General features: G+C 55.4%; 2 protein-coding genes across 2 annotated transcripts; both read right to left on the bottom strand.

Moving 5' to 3' along the window:
* Window positions 1-157: 157 nt before the first annotated feature.
* Window positions 158-5,270, bottom strand: LOC311217861 (protein-arginine deiminase type-3-like; the record flags this gene model as incomplete). Its single annotated transcript, XM_084300215.1, has 16 exons — window positions 5,160-5,270; window positions 3,657-3,837; window positions 3,513-3,585; window positions 3,375-3,436; window positions 3,182-3,299; window positions 2,970-3,095; window positions 2,512-2,690; window positions 2,328-2,431; window positions 2,140-2,251; window positions 1,946-2,053; window positions 1,458-1,606; window positions 1,243-1,387; window positions 1,067-1,160; window positions 900-979; window positions 484-612; window positions 158-391 (listed from the first exon to the last, which is right to left on the bottom strand). The coding sequence occupies exons 1-16, from the start codon at window positions 5,249-5,251 to the stop codon at window positions 158-160; spliced, it is 1,986 nt and encodes a 661-aa protein (XP_084156341.1). The 5' UTR covers window positions 5,252-5,270.
* A 1,512-nt stretch (window positions 5,271-6,782) lies between these two features.
* On the bottom strand, window positions 6,783-17,333 carry LOC311217892 (protein-arginine deiminase type-1-like; the record flags this gene model as incomplete). Its single annotated transcript, XM_084300249.1, has 16 exons — window positions 6,783-7,016; window positions 7,131-7,256; window positions 7,576-7,655; window positions 7,736-7,829; window positions 8,150-8,294; window positions 9,363-9,514; window positions 9,605-9,712; window positions 10,393-10,516; window positions 10,812-10,915; window positions 11,003-11,178; window positions 11,837-11,962; window positions 12,393-12,510; window positions 13,242-13,303; window positions 14,649-14,718; window positions 15,173-15,347; window positions 17,242-17,333. The coding sequence occupies 16 exons, from the start codon at window positions 17,331-17,333 to the stop codon at window positions 6,783-6,785; spliced, it is 1,986 nt and encodes a 661-aa protein (XP_084156375.1).
* Between the last annotated feature and the right edge of the window lie 2,321 nt (window positions 17,334-19,654).

Below are 19,654 nucleotides of genomic sequence, written 5' to 3'. Positions count from 1 at the left end.
TCAAGCCTGAGCACCCAGGAAGAGGCAGGAAGCTGGGAGCAAGCCGCAGCCCTGGTTTATTTCCAACAGGGAGCTGGGGGGGGGCCACCGCTGCTGAAGGCACTTGCAGGAATGGGGAGAAGGATTTGGGGGAAAAAAGGAGGAAAGCCAGGGTGGCTCAGAGCACCATGCGCCACCACTTGAAGGCGAAGGGCTTGCGGCGGACGTTGGTGCCGCAGTGGACCTCTCCGGCGAGGACGTGGTAGGAGTAGTAGTCGTTGATGAAGGTGCAGGAGAGCCCCAGGGGCTCGAGCAGCGCCCGCACGCGCTCCTCCAGGCAGCACTGCCCGGCCACCAGTGGCCCAAAGGGCTTGGGGATGCCCAGGTGCCTGCCCAGCACCAGCATGTTCACCTGCGGACGGATGGACGCCAATGTGCAACCCTAAATTCACAGCGAGCCCTCTCCCCCATCCTCCCCAAACCATCCCTGCAGCTTTGTGTTACCATGTCAGGGAAAAACGCGTTGGCGCGGGCTTGCTCATTGCCTTGGAAGAGCTGGGGGATGTCGATGATGTCCTGCTCGGCCAGCCCCAGCTCCCGCTTCAGGATGTCCCGGTTCCAGCTGATGCAGTTCTGCCAGGGAGGGAGGGTGGAGAGGGGGTCGGGGGGGAGCCTGGGGGGCTCGGGGGGCAGGGAGGGAGAGCGAGGGGTGATGGGGAGAGAGGGAGGGGTGGGGGAGTGGGGGGACAGGGTTGGGATGGGGATGGAGACACAGGGAGATTGGGAGAGGAACAGATGGACGGACAGAAGGATGGGGAGGTGGGGAGATGGACAGAGGGACAGGGAGGTGGGTGGGGAAGAGAGGGGCAGTGGGGCAGCCAGGGAGGGGTGCAGAGCATCTCCCCGCTCCCCTTCCTCACCTGCACGTAGCTGTTGAATTTCCGGAGCACTTCGTTAGCCAGGATCTCGTTGATGGTTGGCTTGGGCACCGCCCGCAGTCCTGCAGCACAGAGGGGGAGCAGTCTGTCACCCCATGCTGGGAGGACACATGGCAGGGGGGGCTGGCGGGGTCCCCCAGCTTCCCTACCCTGAAACATCGCTGCCTCCCCAAAACCTTGCTCCTGCTTCTCCTTGAAGAGTTGGTAGCAGGCGCTGGGGCTGGCCAGGAGCAGCCGAAAACCCTGGGGATGGAGAGGGGTGATTTGGGGGCAGCAGTGTGATGGCCGCACCCTACAAAATGCACCCCGAGCAAGGGCTGCCCACCTTCCGATCAGGGGCGGGGACGAAGCTGAGGAACTCGTCGACGTGCCCGACGTGGAGCCAGTCGGAGTAGAGCTCCACGGGTGCTTGCACCCGCTGCGCCAAGAGGAAATCCCGCACAGCCCTGGCCATCCGCCGGCCGCCGAACCTGGGGGGTGACAGCCCCAGGGTGAGGGGCGCCTCTCGGCGGCGTACCCCAAAAAAACCCGGCCCCTCACCTGGGGAAGCTGCTGCCGATCAGGATGCGGCCCAGCGGGTACTCCTTGCCCCCCACCGTCACCGGCGGGCTGACCTCCAGGTTGCCGAAGGAGTCGAGGCTGGAGGCGTCCTTCTGCACGTCCCGAGCCACGTAGCCAAAATCAGGGCCCTTGGGGGGGGGAAAAGCAAGGATGGCTTTAAAAGCCCTTCTCAGGGATGCCAAAACCCCAAAGCACAGCACCTCTTTACCAAATGTGCCTGCTGACTCCGCTAATCCTCTTCCCATAAGTGCAAAAACAGAGAGGTATCCATTACAGAGGCACAGATTCATCAAGGTTGGCAAAGACCTTCCAGATCATCACATCCAACCATCAGCCTGACCTTCTGAGTCCCACCACTAAACCATGGTGATTTATCATCATCATCATCTTGCAGACTGCCTCAGTGCAGTGAAATGCCTCACTACTGCCAGGAAGGTAGGTGGACGCAGAACACCTCCCATGCGTACCAGGATGCTCTTGACGGGGAAATCCTTCAGCCCTCGGTCACGGGGTGAGTCGAAGACCACAGGGAACGTCTTATGGGGGTCTTGCACATAGCCAAATTCAACCTCATCCTGCGGAGGCAGCAGAGGAGAGGGGGGAGCCCCATGGAGCTGCAGGGCTGCACCCCAGGGGGGTCTCAGCCCCCTCGCGCACCCACCTGGATCCAGCGGTCGTTGCGGTTCTCCAGCAGTGGGCAGATGGTCACGGGGCACTTGGCCTCCTCGGCCAGGGCACTGACGGCCGCCACGAAGTCCTCGTTGTCCTCCACACTGGGAAGTGAAGCAGCACAGAGCTGAGGATGCAGTGGAGCCGGGCAGGATGCGGCCACCGCGTGCTGCCACCCACCTGCACACGAAGACCTCCAGCGGCGCCAGGGTGTTGGGCGTCATGATCCAAGGAGCCACGCGGAAAACCACCGTGTCCGTGAAGATCGGTATCTCCAGTAAGCCCTGCAAGGACGGGGGGACACAAGGATGGGCCATCGCTCCCCTCTTTGTGTGTAAAAACCCATCCCGATTTATGGCGTTACCTTCTCGGGGCTCTCCAGCAGCGTGACGTGGAAGGACACCAGCCCTGAAAAGCTGGCGTCGGGGAAGGAGAGCCCCTCCACGAAGAAGATGCTCTCCTCCTGGTGCCGGCTGGGCTTCACGGCGTAGGCGAGCTTCTCACCCCCCAGCACGTGCTTGTACTCCTCCAGCGAGACGCTGTCTGCAGACACAAGCAACATCCTTGAGAGCCCACCCTCCACCTGCAGGGTTTCACCTCCGCTTCTTCACTTAAAGCCTTGTGACGGGGGCAGCTCGCCCCACGGCCACTGCACCGGGCATCGGGCATGCACGTGGAGCCTTGTGGCGAGCACACCACCATCCAGCACCCTCACCAAATCCAACCCCCTGGCATGCGATTGAGAGGTGTCTGCTCTCATTTTACCCCCACCCCATTAACAGGGGGGTCTACGTGGCCCCCCACCCTGGTGCCGGCACTCACTGCCACCGTAGAAAACGCCGACTTTGTCAGCCTCGCCGAAATCCACGTGGAGGACAAGGCGGTGGCCGGTGAAGATGGTGCGGGGACCACGCGTGCGCAGCACCATCTGCGACATGTCCTTCAGGTCTAGGGTGACAGCGAGGACAAGTTGGGGAGGAAAGTCACGGAAAGCAAGGAGAAGCAGAAAAAGGGAGGCGGGCGTGCGGCCGTACCCTCGTAGGAGCGCACGGCGGTGTCGCTGTTATCCATCACCCCACTCTTGGGGTCGTCGCGGTCACAGTTCACCAGCAGGATGGCGCCGTGCCCATCAGGACCCCACGTCCATGTGGCCTGGGGACAGCAAAGCGGGGTTGAGGACACCATCAGGGACAGCAATGGGGTCGGGGGCTGCAGTCCCCACGTTACCTTGTCCACCAGCGTCCTGCCCACCGACCCGCTGCGGCTGGTGTCGGCGTCCAGTGAGATGTCTGCGGGGACAGGGATGCTCATCGGGGCAGGCGCCGCAGTGACACCACGTTTTAGGGACAAAGCAGCCCAACTTACCCACGCAGGTGAGGTACAGCATGGCTCTGCCCACCGGCACCCCGCTGGCCTCCCCAAAATAGGAAATCCTGACCTGCAACACAGCCGGCGAGCTCAGCGCCATCCAGAGAGGGGCCCAGATCCTCCCGGATGGCCGGCACCAACCTTTTCATCACCAACGTCTTTGCTGAGCGCCTCCATGGTCACCAGCACCTCAGTGCTGGGGGCCAGGGGCCAGCGGCCGACGCTGGAGGGCAGCTTCACGCTCTGCGTCTCGTGCACCACATAGACCTTCACGCCCGGCGTCCCCTGCACGTGGAAGGCAACGGCATCTTTGGGCGCCGACCTGCGGGGGAGCGCAGCGGTGAGAGCCACAGGGGTGCTTTGGGCATTGCTGCATGCTACAGGGATAGGTGTGCAGGTGTAACAAGTCCTGCAAGGTGCGACTGCAACAAACCCTGCAGAATGCAAAGAATCTGGCAATGTGCACTGTTTGGTTGCAACGAATCCTGCAAAATGCAGCAAGTCCTACAACATTGAATCAAAGCCGGCAGTGCCCAGCTGTGACAAATCCTGCCATATTCAATTGCAACAAGCGCTGCAAACTGCAACGAGTCCTGCAATATTCAACTGTGACAAATGTAACAAAAACCTGCAATGTGCAACAGCAACAACTCCTGCAGCATTCAGTTGTGGCAAATCCTGCCGTATGCAATTGCAACAAATCCTGCCAAATGCCACCAGCGCTGTAATATTCTTTTATATTCAACTGCAACAAAAACTCGGAGCATTTTTATTATTAATATTTTTGCATGGGGTCTCCCAAACATTTGCATTTTGCCCCGCAGCAGCAAATACGTCCCCGTCAGAGCGAAGCAGAGTCATGACAGTTGCAAGAACCAAGACGGGGCTGGGGGGAAGTGCCGGCGGCCAGGCAGGCTGCAGCCTGCATCACTCGTGCCAGTGCAGAGGACATGGCCGGGGCAGGATCCATCCACAGGGACCTGCTGAAGTGCTGTGAGGAGTGGGGAGAACCCCCCCTTCCTGCTGCTGCTGGTGCCCATGGGTCAGCAGCAGTTTTTTGGGCAGCGTGGAGATGCACGAAGCAATAGAAAAAGCAGAACCGAACCAAGTTGGAAAACAAAAAAAAAGCAAAACTTGCTGCTGGAAAGAACTTGAAACTGGGCTGGGGCCAGCAAAGCTGGTAAAAGACACGGATGGCTGGAGGTAACGCCCCGGTGAGCAGTGCCTCCAGAGTTTAACTCTCTGGACTCCCCTGAACAGGGGAATCGTTCTACTTCACCCTGATCGTTGGGCGCAGGAGCCCCTGCCATGGGATGCTCAAGCGAGGAAGAGAAGTGCAGCTGGATGCATCACCCGGAGCTCCCTGGGGGTTTTTGCACCCAAAAGCTCTTCCTCCTTGGTGTTTGCAAACTCCTCTTGTGCAACCCGAGCACTGTGCAGCCACCACAGGCACTGGTGGGTGCAATCCCATCCTACAGCGAGCACCGGTGGGCGCGATCCCCTTCCTTCAGAGGCTGAGAGCCCCTGGTGCAGCCCACCCACCACTATTTTTACCCTCTCCTCACCTAATCCAGCCTTTAGTTCCTCCAGGAGGAGGGGAAAAAATAAGCCAAAAGCAGGTTTTTGGACACCCTGGCCACTTACCCCAGGACGTCGAGGGAGAGCTCGGTGCCCAGCACGCAGACGGTGCTGGTGGGGCGCTGGGTGCAGAGGTGGACACGGCGCTGCTGGGCCATGCCGGCGGCACCGGGCACCCTTGGGTGCTGTGACGGGCGGCACGAGGGGATTATAAAGCCTGGCCGCGGGGAGGGGATTAACCAAAGCCTGGCCTGATCCCACCTCTGGGCTGTCAGCTGGGTGCGCACTGCTGAGCTTTCTGGCGACAAAGCATGAATCAGCGGCAGGGGAACGCGCCCCGAGAACGCCCCCAGCCTCTGCTTTCTCCCAAACGGTGCTTTTTTTTCCCCAACATAACAAAGAAATGCTGCCACCCTGGAGAACCCCACACCATAAAATATTCAGTGCGACACCAGAGCCGAGCTGGTGGTGTGCCAGCACAGGGCTCAGAGGGGTTTTATTTCCCGGTGCCGCCGCGACACGCTCCTCCCAGGGCTCCTCGCACAGACAACAATGAAAGGTTTTATTTTCCCGGCTGGGAAAAATCAACAAAACTGCTTTAATGTTTCTGTTTTTTGGGTGCAACCTCGGCGTTTCGCCCATCCATTGCACGGGATGGCAGCCGGGATGTCACCTGCATCAGGGACAGCAAAACCCGCTGCAGTTTGGCCCGTCTTTGTTTTAATTAAAATCCTCTTTGGGGCGTAGGAGAGGCCTTTGTTGATGCACCTGTCCCCCTCCAACTCACAGCATTGTGGGGGTCACGCGCTGCTGAAATTCAATATTTCTCCTCTGTGCTGGGGCTGGGGAAGTTGGGAAACTCAGCCAAGCCCCATCCATGCGGAAAATCGGGTTGGAGGGACAAGAAATCACCTTTTTTCCAAAACCAGGGCCCTGAAACAGGATGTGTGACCCTTTTGGTGCTTTGCACTGTGTATCACAGCCTGCAAATTGCCCCATAAAAGTGTTTTTAGCCCTACAATAGCTGACAGGTCAGCACTGCTATGTGCCGGAGCCTCTCGGGGCCGGTTTTGGTTCCTGCTGCCACTTCCTGCTGGCCCAGACCACGGGCACAAATATGACACGGGGCAGCGCCGCGGCTGATTGCAAAGAAAACACGGAGAGGAGCAGAGGAGGGAGCAGCTGCAAAAGGGGACAGGATCAGGTGCATGGAAGAGTTGGTGCACCAGCAGGAGGACGTTTAAGGAGCTGTTGCAATGGGTAAACGTAAAGGGGAAACAGAAGTGCGCTCATGGGCATCTGGGAAATGCTTTGCACAAACATCGGGCTTCACTTGTGTGCTGCACGGGGTAAGAGGTGTCCCAACAAATGGGAGGGGATTTTGGGGTTGATCTGGGGACTCTGGGGGGTGATTCACTGTGAAGCTGGGACAAGGGACAGTAGGATAGGTGAGATGGGGTCCCAGACCCTAAGGCAGCATGATGTTTGCTGCCTCGCATGCAGCACGCTCACAAAGACCCTTCTGATAACAAAAACAGCTTCCCAGCTTTTTCAACCAAGCTGAGACAGGACGGGCCGCGAGGAAATGCTGCACCTCGGTGCTCATATTGGCAAAACACTTTATTTTGAGATGCTCCAAATCCACCCTCATCCACCATCGGGACGGACCGGAGCCCCTGCCCGGGCACTTCAGGGCACCACGTGCCACCACTTGGCGGCGAGGGGCTTGCGGCGGACGTTGGTGCCGCAGTGGACATCACCGGAGAGGACATGGTAGGAGAAGTAGTCGTCGATGAAGGTGCAGGAGAGCCCCAGGGGCTCGAGCAGCGCCCGCACGCGCTCCTCCAGGCAGCACTGCCCGGCCACCAGTGGCCCAAAGGGCTTGGGGATGCCCAGGTGCCTGCCCAGCACCAGCATGTTCACCTGCGGATGGACCAAAAAAGCAGTTTTTTTTTTTCACCCAAAAGGTGAAAAAGGAGGGTGTGGAAAGGAGGAGGTGGTGGGGAGGGAGGAGAAGGGGCACTGGGGGGGTATCACCATGTCTGGGAAGTAGGCGTCCGCGCGGGAGCCGTTCAGGATGAAGAGCTGGGGGATGTCGATGATGTCCTGCTCGCTCAGCCCCAGCTCCTGCTTCAGGAGGTCGCGGTTCCAGTCGATGCAGCGCTGCAGAGAGCAGGGACCCTGACTTGCTTCCCCAAACCCCACACACCCTGTGGGGTTTGTGAGGACCCTATTGCGGCCCATGCCCCATGTTTTCCATTGCATCCTTTTTGAGAGACCTCCTGAACCCCCTCCAACCCAGGCATCCTCCTGCCTTGAGTTTCACACCTCCCACTGGGACAAAAGCCGAGGCCCAGCCAGCACCCAAGGGTGCTCAGCCCCTTTGCAGCTGCTCCCCTTGCGTGCATCAACCACCCGGCAGCCACATGCAAGCAGAGGGGCGCTCCCCATATCCACCCCTGGCTACTAAACCCCCACGCACCTGCACGTGCCTGTTGTCGTTCCTCAGCCCCTCATCCGCCAGGATGTCATCGATGCTCCTCCGCTCGGTGCCCGACATCCCTGCACGGGGACGGCAGCACCGCGGTGAGGGTCACCGCCGGCACCCGCTGCCGCCGGGACACCCTCGCCCGCCGCCTTACCCACGAGCTGTGTGGCTTCGCCATGGCCCTGCCTCTGCTTCTCCTGGAAGAGCTTGTAGCAGGCGGTGGGGCTGGCCAACAGGAGCCGGAAACCCTGTGGGGATGAGCCCAGAAGATTGGTGTTTTTGTTTTGTTTTTTCATGAAAAGAGGAGATTTTCATGTTCTAGCCCATTCGTGCCCAAACCCAGCCCCAGGGGTTGCACGGGGCACCCATCCTTTTCCAGGAAGCCAACCCAAAAGGAAGGAGATTCATGCACGGGGCTGGCCTTGCCTTTTGCTCAGAAGCCAAGTTGTTTTGTTGTGTTTTGTTTGTTGTTTTTTTTTTTTTTTTTCTCTGCTGATTTGCCAAAATAAAGGGCTTTCTGCATCAGCAGCAGATGCCACATGTGACACTGGGGATGCAGGGACACTACCTTCCTGTCGTATGCGGGGACAAAGGTGAGGAACTCGTCCACGTGGCCCACACTCAGCCACTCCGAGTAGATCTCCACCGGTGCTTGCACCTTCTGGGCGTAAAGGAAATCCCTGACCACCTTCGACATCCGCCGGCCGGAGGCCCTGGGGACAGAGAGAGGAGGAGGAGGAGGAGACAGAGGAGATCTTGGTAAGATCTGTCCCCAAAATGCATGACACAGAGGGGAGAAGTCACACCGGCACATCCCATTTTGATGGGAAATGCCAGCATTTCTGCCCACTTGTAGCCCTTTCAGGAGGGAAGAGGTGGGAAATCGAGCAGATCTGATGGCCAAAGCGAATCATCGAATCCCAAACTCCCGCTAATCTGCTAACACAACGCATGGGGTGTACAGATGTATACATACAGATGTACCTTTACAAAGATAAATGCTTATAACTGTACTGCTACATAGATATGTGCATATAGGTGTATACACATACATGTTTGCATATAAATGTAATAAATATAAATATAAATATACGCACACCTATCCGTGTATATCTATATGTGCATTACATTCCTCCATTCTGCTTCGGCACGTTCCCCCCTGAAATGGGCACAAGGCTTAATTCACCCCATCCTTGAGAGCCTTAAATCCCTCCCTACATTTTCTTAGACAGCCAGCAGCAGGCTGAGAAAACATTAATTAAAACCTCTTGTAATAAGGGATAATTATGGCCCCAGCGAGGCTGGGAAAATCCCATTTTCCCGTCCGGGTAAGCGAGGCACTGAGTGCTGCAGCAGCACAGCTTGCTCCGTTTGCTGTCCTGGCTCAAATCCTGTCCGGGCTCAGCCCTGTTGTTGTTTATCTGGATGAAGAGCCGCCTTTGTGCGGGCTTTGCAGGGTGCTGTTGTTCCCTGCCCACAGCTGCTGCCGAGGGCAGAGCAAAAACAATTTCCAGTTATTCAAGGTTTTACCCTTTTCTGAACTCCCTTGCTTTTCCTTTCAAGAAAAATAGGCATGGTGCTTAGGGTGCTGTAGGACCAGAGTGAAAGCACCAACATTTTGGGAGGGGGAAATAATCATAGCAGTGCACGAAGGATTTTGCACAGGGAGAAGGAACAGCAACGCGGTTTGCATGTGAAATTTGCACTTTTGTGGGAGTTAGCCTGGAATTTTCCACTCGCTGCAGCCACTCCCCACAGTTTTTGACGCTTTCCTGTCTCACCAGGGCAGGGGGCTGCCGATCAGGATGCGGCCCAGGGGGTACTCCTTGCCCCGCACCGTCACCGGTGGGCTCACATCCAGGTTGCCAAAGGAGTCGAGGCTGGAGGCCTCATGTCCAGGGGGCTCGCGGGTCACGTAGCCAAAATCAGGGCCCTGGGAAAAGAGGGGAGCAGAGATGGGAGCTGCTGCCGGCCCCAGGAGAGGATTTTTGGGGAGAAAGGAGTTAGCAATGCCCTGCCGCACCAGGATCTTTTTAAAAGCAAAGTCCTTCAAGCCTCTGTTCCTGGGTGAGTCGAAGACCACGGGGAAGGTCTTGTGTGGTGCTTCCACGTAGCCGAACTCCAGCTCATCCTGTTGGGGAAAGAGAGGAGAAGGAGGAGGAGGAGGAAGGCTCCTGGGGGTGATAGCCATCTGGGCGAAGCATGAGGTGAGGGTGGAGCAGGAAACGGGGAGATCCTGGCACAACTCGGCTGTTGCCCAAACCCCAGAGCTCCCTGGTTGTGCCGGGGGGACCGTGGGTGACGCCCTGCCCGCCACCACGGCGCCGGGGACAGGTCCCCTCCACGTGAGCAATTCACAGCCACGAGGACCAGCAGAGCAGGGCTGGGGCTTGCTGGGGGAACATGTGGCCATCCACCTGCACACCCGGCGTCCCGCTGGCGAGGCACCACATGGTCACCCTTGCAACACCCTGTGGGTTCCCTCTTGCAAGGGGTCCCTCTTGCAATGCCCCGTGGAGTCCCCCTTGCAATGCCCCACAAGGTTTGTCTTACAGTGGGGTCCCTCTTGTAATGGGGTCCCTCTTGCAATGTCCCCAGGGCCCAGGCAACACTCTTGTTGCCACCACCAGCAGCATTTCCCCATCTTTTAGCTCATGGTTGTCCAGTTCATCTCTTAGCATCCATGTGCTTCCCCCGAGCAACGCAACTCATCCCTCCCGGGGTGTCAGCAGTGGGGACAACACCCTGCGTGCCCCGTGAGCCCGTAAGAAGCACCAGAAGAGACGCGTATTACAAGCATCGAGGGATGACCTGGATCCAGCGGTCACTCCGGCTTTCGACCTCTGAGCAGATGGTCAGCTTGCAGTTGGCTTTCCTCAACAGGGCCTGGAGCTGCTCCAGAAAGACATCGTTGGAGTTTATGCCCCTCTTGACGCTGGAGGGAGAGGAAGGAGCAAAGGCTGTAAGGAGGGGCCACAGAAGACCTCTCATCCCAACCATGCAGCGCATTTCTCATCCCTAGTGCACTGGGCAATAGCTGTGCACGAGGTTAGCTCTTGGAGAACGTCCTTCAACCTTCTCCTTGGGGATGCAATGAGCGCGGCGGTGCCAGAGGGGTACCAACAGCAACATTAGGCTCCAGTACGGCATGCGTAAAACAAGGAAGGGTCAAAAGTTTCTCCTTGGAGAGTCCCCAAGCCTGGGGAGCGATGGGGTGCCATCCCTCCTACCTGCAGACAAAAACCTCCAGAGGCTGTTGGGTGTTGGGCGTCATTATCCAGGGTGCCATGCGGAAAACCACTGTATCCGTGAAAATCGGGGTGCCCGGTGAATACTGCAAGAGGCAAAATGCTGGAGAGCAGCAGTCGAAAACCCCTGTAGGTGTTTTGCATGGGACAGGGACGGGGCAGGCCCCACGTACCTTATGGGGGACCTCCAGTAAGCTGACGCTGAAGGAAACCAACCCGGAGAAGCCCGCATCAGGGAAAGCCAACCCTTCCACGTAGAAGGTGTTTTCTCCACTGCCGACACGGTCTAGCACATAGGAGAGCTTACCCGGCCCCAGCACGGGTTTGTACTGGGGGTGTGAGTCACTCCCTGCAGAAACACCGAAATAGCCAGCCCGGCACGGGGCGGCCACCCCATCCAGAGGGCTGGAAAGAGGCACCAGCGAGGAGGTGGCTGATGCCAGCGTGGTTTGCAGAGGAGCGGGTGTGCCTGCTCTTCTCTGGGGAACACACTTGATCTGCTTGTACAAAGAGGACTCTATGCCCTCAGGTCAAACCCTTTCAAGGTGCGTGTCTCAAGTTAAGCATCTAATGATATACTTGGCTCCTCTGACCTGATTTTCGGCAGGGAACTGCTGGGATCCACCAACCGGGGTGTTCAAAGGCAAAGTGTGCAGCCCGACGAGATGGGCTGCTTTGGCGCCTGGGACTCTGCCTGCGCCGCAGAGGTGCCAGCAGCCACTGGGGGGTTATCTGCCTGTGAAGCTCTCAAAACTTCAGCAATCTCACTCAACAGAGCTTTTTTTTTTTTTCTTTTTTTAATTATTTTTTTCCCTGCACAATTTTTAAGCTCCCCATATAGCCTCATCTTCTAAAACTGCAGAGGAACTTCGGGGATAAACAAGTGTTTCTAGCAAGTGCTAGCATGCAGCCCTTATCCAGAGCGAGCAATAAAATAAAGGGTTTGCCCACCCCAGGGTCACGATGGGCTGGCCTGGATATCTAGGAAGGGAGGAGGAAATACTCACGTATGGCATGGAAAACACGCACTTTGTCTGCGTCCGACTCGGGGACGTGCAGGACCAGCTGGTACTCAGCAAAGATATTGCTGGGACCTTGAGTCCGCAGCAGCATCACAGACATGTCCTGGAGGTCTATGGGGGGAAGGCAACAAGGAGAGGGGATGTGGGGAGGTTTCCAGCCTCCAGCACTGCCTGTGCGCTTCGCTAATTATTCTCCACGCAGTCTCTGGTTGTGCATGGATTTATAGGGCAAACCTGATGGGATGACGCTTATAGATTTTATAGAGATGTCCAGGAAAATAAAATGGGGAAGGAGATGTGGAAAAGAGCCAATTTCTGTTGCAATGGGGAAACAGGTAATGCTGTTGCTATCTCTAATTGCTCTGCTTACACTAGATATTATTTTTGCCACCCATTTCGCCATCGCCAGACACGTGAATGGCGCCTTAGACAGGAGAGAGAAGGATGGAGGTGCTGTAAGAGGCAAAGCTCCCTGGTGTGACCTTACAGGTCCCCTGGTGCTGCGGATGACGCCCTACCTGCACTGGTCCATATGTCCTACCTGCATTGGTCCGTATGTCCACCTGGCCGCTGTCTGTCCCCACCGCGCCGGGGCTGTCCCTGTCGCAGTTGACCAGCAGCACAGCACCTTGCCCATCCGGACCCCATGTCCACTTGGCCTGAAGGAGAAGCACCCAACGGGGATGGGAGCAGAGCCAGCAAGATTTCTCCCTCCCAGCCTCCTCCCAGTAGTGGGTGGACTGGGAAAACCCTACAGCCACATCCATGCTCGGAGGAGATCCCACAAAGTGCACTCAGGGCTGGTGAGGAGAGGGCAGCAATGTTTTCAAGCCACTAAATTTCCTAACCTCAGCTTCCAGCCAGGTCAGCAAGGACTATTTCAAACAGATCTTATCTTCTAACAAGCCAGAGTATATCTGCCAGCCCTCATTTGAAAGAGAATATCCCATTTCTAGAAACGCATCTCATCTTGATGTACAATTTGTGCTGCTGATCTGGCTGCAGACAATTACCCGGGCGTAAGTGCTTGGGCATATGCAGATTTCTTGCCAAGGGGGTAAATCTCTTGCTGCTTGCAAAACTTGCAGATGAGTCATTTAGTGGCACGTTTCAAATCAAAAAAAAAAAAAAAAAAAAAAAAAGTGTTTTCTTCTGTACTATCCCTGGGGCTGGACTGGAGAGGAAGGAGATTTTGGCACAGAATAAAAAAAAAATAAAGTGTTTTCCTCCTCAATTAGAAGGCTGAGAACTTGCCACATTATTTTCCCTGTTTCAGACACCACCCAAATCCCTCTCCCTCCTGGAGATTTGCAGGGAAGAGGCTGCAAAGAGAAGCTCCCCGCATTTACCCACCACACTTCGCCCAAAGCCACGCAGCGTTTCTCATTACCTTGTCCTTCCCTTTGCTCCTCACTCTGCCATTACGGCTCACATCCACGTCCAGGGATATGTCTGAAACATCAGAGTGAAAAGGAAGCTGTCAGCATGGGAACAAGCTCTCGGGGACATTTTGGGCTCATCCCCGGTGCTAGCATTGAGTCACCCAAAGCCAACCCCACCTTCATGTCCCAGCGTGGCTCCAGACCCAACGCTGCCAACAAAACACCAATAGAAGAGCAACCCAACAGCTTTTTTAAGGCTTTCCCCACTTGGTCTCCACCCGTCTTCTCCCGTCACGGATCCCCCAGCAGGGACATACCCACTGCACGGCATTTTTTTGTGGTTTCACCAATTGCATGTTGACCATAGCACTTTTTCATGAAGCCTAAACATGACAGAGGCACGAAAGTGCCTTCACCATGGGTGAGTGGACACTATATAATTGCTAGGGGTGATGTGAAGTTTGAGAAGGACTTCCCTTAGAGAGCTCTTCTGGGCCCAAACTGGAGGTCTGCCAGAGATCTCATCTATATCCTACATAAATCTGTGCAAAGCCTATCTTAAGACACATATCCACTGAGTTGGAGAGAAGGAGATATATACAGCACGTGTAAAATGTGGGCGCTGGAGCAGACATTGGCCTTCTCCTTGATGCAGAGAGGAGCACATGGAGAAGCTGGGCCTGTAATTTTGGAAATGAAGTCCTAAATCTAAGCAAGCAAAGAGCTTTTGTAAGGTCAAAGCTCTGTGGACAGCGGTGGCCCTGGATGGCTCCAGTGGAGTCCATGGGATGTGGGAAACCATCGGCCTCTTCAGGGGCAATTTTGGCAGGCAAGCGCATGACTTGAGGACACAGGTCTGAGTATCATGTGAGTGCTTCAGAAAATCCCAAATTTAGGGTAATTAATCCATCCAAGTGGAAGACTCTGCATCCAGACTAGTTGTCTAGACTCCCTTTGTAGTCAGCAGAGGAAAATAGGCATTTCAAGGGAATGATTCATCTCATCCTAAACTCTTGAAATAGGTCAGACAACTACACTTTGGTGCCTATTCCTCTCCACCAGCTGCACTGGAGGTCGAGGAGGGGCTCGGCAGTGAAGGGTGGGTGACATGGTCATCTTTGGATTCTCTTCCATCAGCAAAATCGTCTCAGCGGTCAGAGGAGGCTGCTTATTGCGTGCGTTGGGTGGGGACAGTGCCCAGCCTGCGTCTTTTTTGCACCATATAAGGCAGCACAATAACATTTTAATTGTTTCCCTCCTGCTTGTCAGCATAAGCCGTGAACACCCAAACCATCACTGCACATTGCAGATGGGCAGTCTGCATCCCCCAGTTACCTCCCATCCCTTGAACCCAACTAGATTGCGGCGTCAGGAAGGGCTGGCCGCGTTCGGACAAGTGTTGCCATAATACGCACCTACGCAGGTGAGATACAACCAAGCCACCGAAAGCTCATTCTCTTCCTGTCCGTAGTATGAAATCTTAACCTGCGAAGACATCACCACGTCATGACCCATGTCCTGTCATGCTGAGTAGGTCTTTCCACTCATTGGGTTGACCCGGCAATGCCATACAACAAGGTGTTGGAAGGTTCATCAAAGCTCTGCTCCTTTAATCATAGCTCAACCAAACAATTTCTGCATGCTTCAACGCAAAAACTGGTATAGAAAAAGCCAAGGCAAGACTATTTTTTTTTTTGCCAGGCATGGAGTTTCTGACACTGGCTTTTGCAATCACTGTTATCTCTTTTTTAGGGCACAAAATGTCATCTCCTTCTCCTTCTTAGTTTCACTTTTCGTACACAATGATTACACGGTTCTGTTTAGGTTTCTGAGCTTATTCTAAGGAAACATGGCTGATGTTAGCACTGCTTGGAAGTGCTCGAGTCTGCCTTGCTTTCCTGTAAATTTTGACTCAATTTTTCATAAAAAAGGAACTAACCTTATTGTCGTTGACAGTCTTGCTGGTGACATCGATGGTCACTACAACCTCTATATCAGGATCCAGTGGCCATCTGGAGTTAAACATGGGTTTTGTCATGGGGTTGTGGATGATGTGGACCGTAACTGCAGAGGTGGCATGGACATCAAATGACGTGGCACCTTTGGGGGTAGATCTGAAACAGAGCATGAGTTGTCTTTCCTGTTATCCTCAGTGGACCCAAATAGTTAAACTTGGTTTCCTGGAATTAAAATCCAGCCTTAGCTGGGTTTCAGGGACTAAGAAACCATCTCCAGGTGACGAAATGTGTCGTCTGATTTTTACGAGTATTATCTCTGTGGCGTTGTTGAGCAAGCAGGGCTCCCACTGGAGCTCTGGCACGTCCGTCCGTGGTTAAGCCCAGATTGCACATCTCTGAAGCTGGGGCACCCAACCTCCTTCATTGACGGGGAGAAAAACCCCAAAACGTCAGCATCCCAGCACAACACCCAGACCAAGAGCGGGACCACATTGGGCTGTCACCCATCGGGGAGCTGGTTCTTTGCTGTTGCATACCCTGACCTGAGAGATGCCCAAAGTGGAGCAGAACCCCAAGCCGAGCGTGGAGAGCCTGCACCCCACCTGTATGACATCCCTCGCCTTTGAAGTGCTGCCTACCTGCTCATTACAGCCCCGGCACCTCCGTCCGGGGTGCGCGAGTGCTCCAACCTGTCTGCCATCGGGAGCCAGCCTCCCCAGCCGCACGCGGAAAGGGACACGGTAGTAAATTTTAGCAGGGAGAAAAAAAGCACAGAAGGGATTTATTCCCGGCGTTGCTCTTGGCATGGCAGCCCCAGTTCCTGCAGTAGCTTGTATGGGGAGATTAAAGTATCATCTCGTTTGTCACCCCACGCATTTACCAGGGTGCAACATTGCAAGACTACCCGCAGTCTACCTGCACGCTGTTGCATGCTATGACATCTCAAATTTGGGTCTATTCACCCTGATTTCACAGCCCTTGCTCCTCTGTGTCACCCCACGGAGACACAAGCTTCTGCGAGATCCCCACCAAGCTTGGTTTTCTGAACAAAACCAAACCAAGCCATGGTCAAAGCTTGAAACATCCATGACTGAATTTCCCCCAGCATGGAGAGGGCTGTCGCTCCCACCAGTGCCCTGCGGGTATGAAGGGACTCCTATTTTTTTTAGCCCTGATGTTGAAAAAGCATCTGCCATATATCTTTTTGGACCAAAGCTCAGATTTGCTACCAAGGAGCCAAATCAGCCCGTGTTGGGTCTTGGGCCCCATGCTTAAATGCTTGCTGTGACTTCAGATTGAGAAAAACAATGCAAATAACAGGGTTTTTGTATTCCCACCTGGCTGAAGGTAACAATGAAATGCTTTTGAGGGCAGCTGAGGCTGGGTCCAAGCCCCATCAGGGGGACGTCAGCACCTCCTGGCCCGGCTCCAACGCACAACCCAAATAATTGCACCGACTGGCTCAGCCTGTAGCCGCTATCATTATAAACGTGATTTATTAAATAATGACAATGTCACAGGAGAGTAAATACAGCCTCATATCTGGCCAATAAAGCAACCCCTATGTTTAACGTCAGAAAAATCTCTTCTTGTTACGTCGCCTGTGCAAACCCGCTCGTGGATTTTTTCTGCCTGAGCCACACATTTGTTCTTTAACCCAGTTTAGCTCCGGACAAGTTGCTCATCTTGAATTGCTGTTGCCTAATGCTCTCGCAGCCAGAAATAGATCCCACTTAGCCGGGGTGTGCATGGGCTTTGCCTGCACATCGTCATTGCTCGGCTACGCTTCGACGCCTTGCTTTTGCTGGGGCCGACATCCCTCCTTCGGGCGCACCTCCCCATGGGAGGCATCGCCTGAAGCAGACCTGGGGGCACACGTCCCCCGCGCACCAAGCTTGGATGAAAACTCCACGCGTGCTCAGAGATCTTCCCCCTTAACACCCACCGCTTCCAAGCAAAGAGTAAAACCACCCAACACCTTTAGGCTCCCCCTAAAATCCTTCATCCCTAGGGATGCTCGCCGGTGCCCTGACCCCCCCCCAAGCCTTACCGGTGGGTGTCAAGGAAGACCTCGGTGCCCAGCACGCAGACGCCGTAGCTGGCGCGGCTGGTGGACATCTTCACGACCTGGCGTTGGGGCATGGTGTGCCGTGGACGGCGGCCGCATGTGAAGGAAGCTGCTGCCTGGCTGCCCGGCTTTGTAGGTGAACCAGCATGACTGGATTAAAAGGCAGGGGAATTTAACTCCTCCTTCCTCCCTTCCCTCGATGACGGGGTGGACCAGGGACCCTGCCGTCTCCACCTCCGCCACCCGCGAAGCTGCCGCCCCGCTCGCGAGATGCGGGCGATAAGGCAGCCCCCAGGGCCAGGCAGCAATTGCGGGGCCAGGGAGGGGGCACAGGGGCAGGACGGGGTGGGGATGCACAGCCCTGCCCTGGATGCTCAGCAGCCAGCCCTTTCGGGGCTCCTTCTCCCCTTTTTCCCTCACCTCCCTTACAGCTCCATATAAGGACTCCAAAGCTTTATGCATTAAACATTTCTACCCCTCCTGTTATGCAGGATGGTAGTTTAGGCTTATTATAATACACGGTATCATTAAAATGAAGCATTTTCTTTAAAACAACCCAAATTTTCCACGCAGGCTCTCTACAGGTGACTCACGGCCTCGGCTACCCCATTAGGGCAATGCCTGCACAAGGCACTCACCGCTGCAGCAGCAAAAGGAAATGTTTGCTCAGGCTGGTCCTTCCCTTCATAACAACTCCTGATGAACGCGACGGACAGAAATGGGTGCAGGGAAAACTGGTTATTTGGCAAGCAGGGATGGGAGGAAAAAAGAAAGCAAAACAAGGCAAGAGGCTTTCCGTGGAAATTAGGGATTCTCAGGTGTTTTGTTTGGATGCGGCATTTGGGGAATTGTTTTTTTTTTTTAATGCGCATGAAGCTCCCACGGGAAATGCCCCGGTCGCTGGAAGAAATGGCTTTCAGGAGATAGTCATCTCTCTCCAGGCGATCCCAGGAGACTTCGCTAGACGGCAAAGAGGAAAACTGGGTGAGATGGATCTTGCTGCTCCTCTGGGAAGGAGCTTCGGGGCCAACCCGGGATGGAGGCGGCAGCAGCCCTGCATGTCCCACGGATGGAGACAAAAAGGGAGATGGGGAAACTCCATCACCGCTGACCCAACACGCTGACAACCCCGCTGTGGTTCATCCCGAATCTCGTTGCAACAGGGGCAGGGCGATACAGGGATGGCACAGTCCTCATTGCAGCAGGACCCCTTGCAAGCCAAAAGAGCTGGAACAGGCTCAGCAGAGCAAGGAGGACTGGTCCCCACCATTGCACCGAGCTGCACGTCCTCTGCTGGGGGAGAGGCAAGCTGGGAGCCACCACCTGCACGCACCTTCCCCTGTGAGATCAAACCAGCACCACGGCAGCTGCTTTAAACGTCTCCGAGCAAGTCTACATTAAAGGGCTCCGACCTTAATTGCAGCAGCAAAGCAGCACCGTGTCTCGTACGCGAGCACAGCTTTAATAAGATCATGAGAGTTTGCTGGGGCGGGCAGGATGCTCGAGAGAGAGGAACACTAGAGGTGTTTCCAGCCTCCCCAAGACCTTGGCTTGGGATTTTAAGCAAAATTCCATGTCCTGAAACCCATCAGGAGCCAAACTCATGATGTTCATAGATTTGTGAATCGTGTTGGCTTTTGAGACATCCTAGAGGAGGGTTTTAGGGGCTCACATGCTCCTAAAATTCATAAAGCTGCTGCCAAGCAGAATCACCGCGAGCTCCTTGCATCCCCCATGGAAGAATTTGCCTGTAAGTCTACCAAAGAAGATCATTATGTAAGGCTGCAAGTTGGATTTCCCACTTGCGGCCGCTGGTCGCGCTGGTTTAGACTGGGCACGGTGCTGAGCTTGCCTCCTGCTGTGATTTTGGCACCGCATCCTGCTCAGCTGGTTTGAGCCCTGTGCTGGACAGGGAACACACCTACATCCCCACGGGGTCATGCTGTTATGGTCTGTAATCTGGAAGCAGGCGGAGGATGGTGGTTTCTGGCTCCCAGCGAGCACCAGGGCTTCGGCACAGGGCTCCCGAGCGTGCCCTCCTCCCCACGCCGCGGCCACGCTTCTCCCCCCAAACCCGCCCCAGATCGCATCCATCAAGGAAGAAGCCACGAAGCTGAAACTTCATGCTTGTGTTGGGTTTGGTGCGGTGTTTTTATTTTTCCACAGACAGGCTCGGGTTTAGTCACAGCGCATTTTTGACCAGGCACAGCAATGCTCGCTCCAGCCCCAAGCACCCCATCTTTGCTGGGTGGCAGCTACATTCACCTCTTCTTCCTCCTCCACCTGCTATTAGCGCTGACATGCCCATGCATAAGAAGAATTTCAGTTTTAAGCCATCTGGCCCATTCAGAGCTGAGTGTTTCTCCCTAATAACACCTTGTCCCGAGAGGTTGTC

This window comes from Netta rufina (assembly GCF_964035555.1).
Source record: "Netta rufina genome assembly, chromosome: 22".
Taxonomy (NCBI): Eukaryota; Metazoa; Chordata; class Aves; order Anseriformes; family Anatidae; genus Netta; species Netta rufina.
This window is presented reverse-complemented; position numbering and strand designations above follow the sequence as displayed.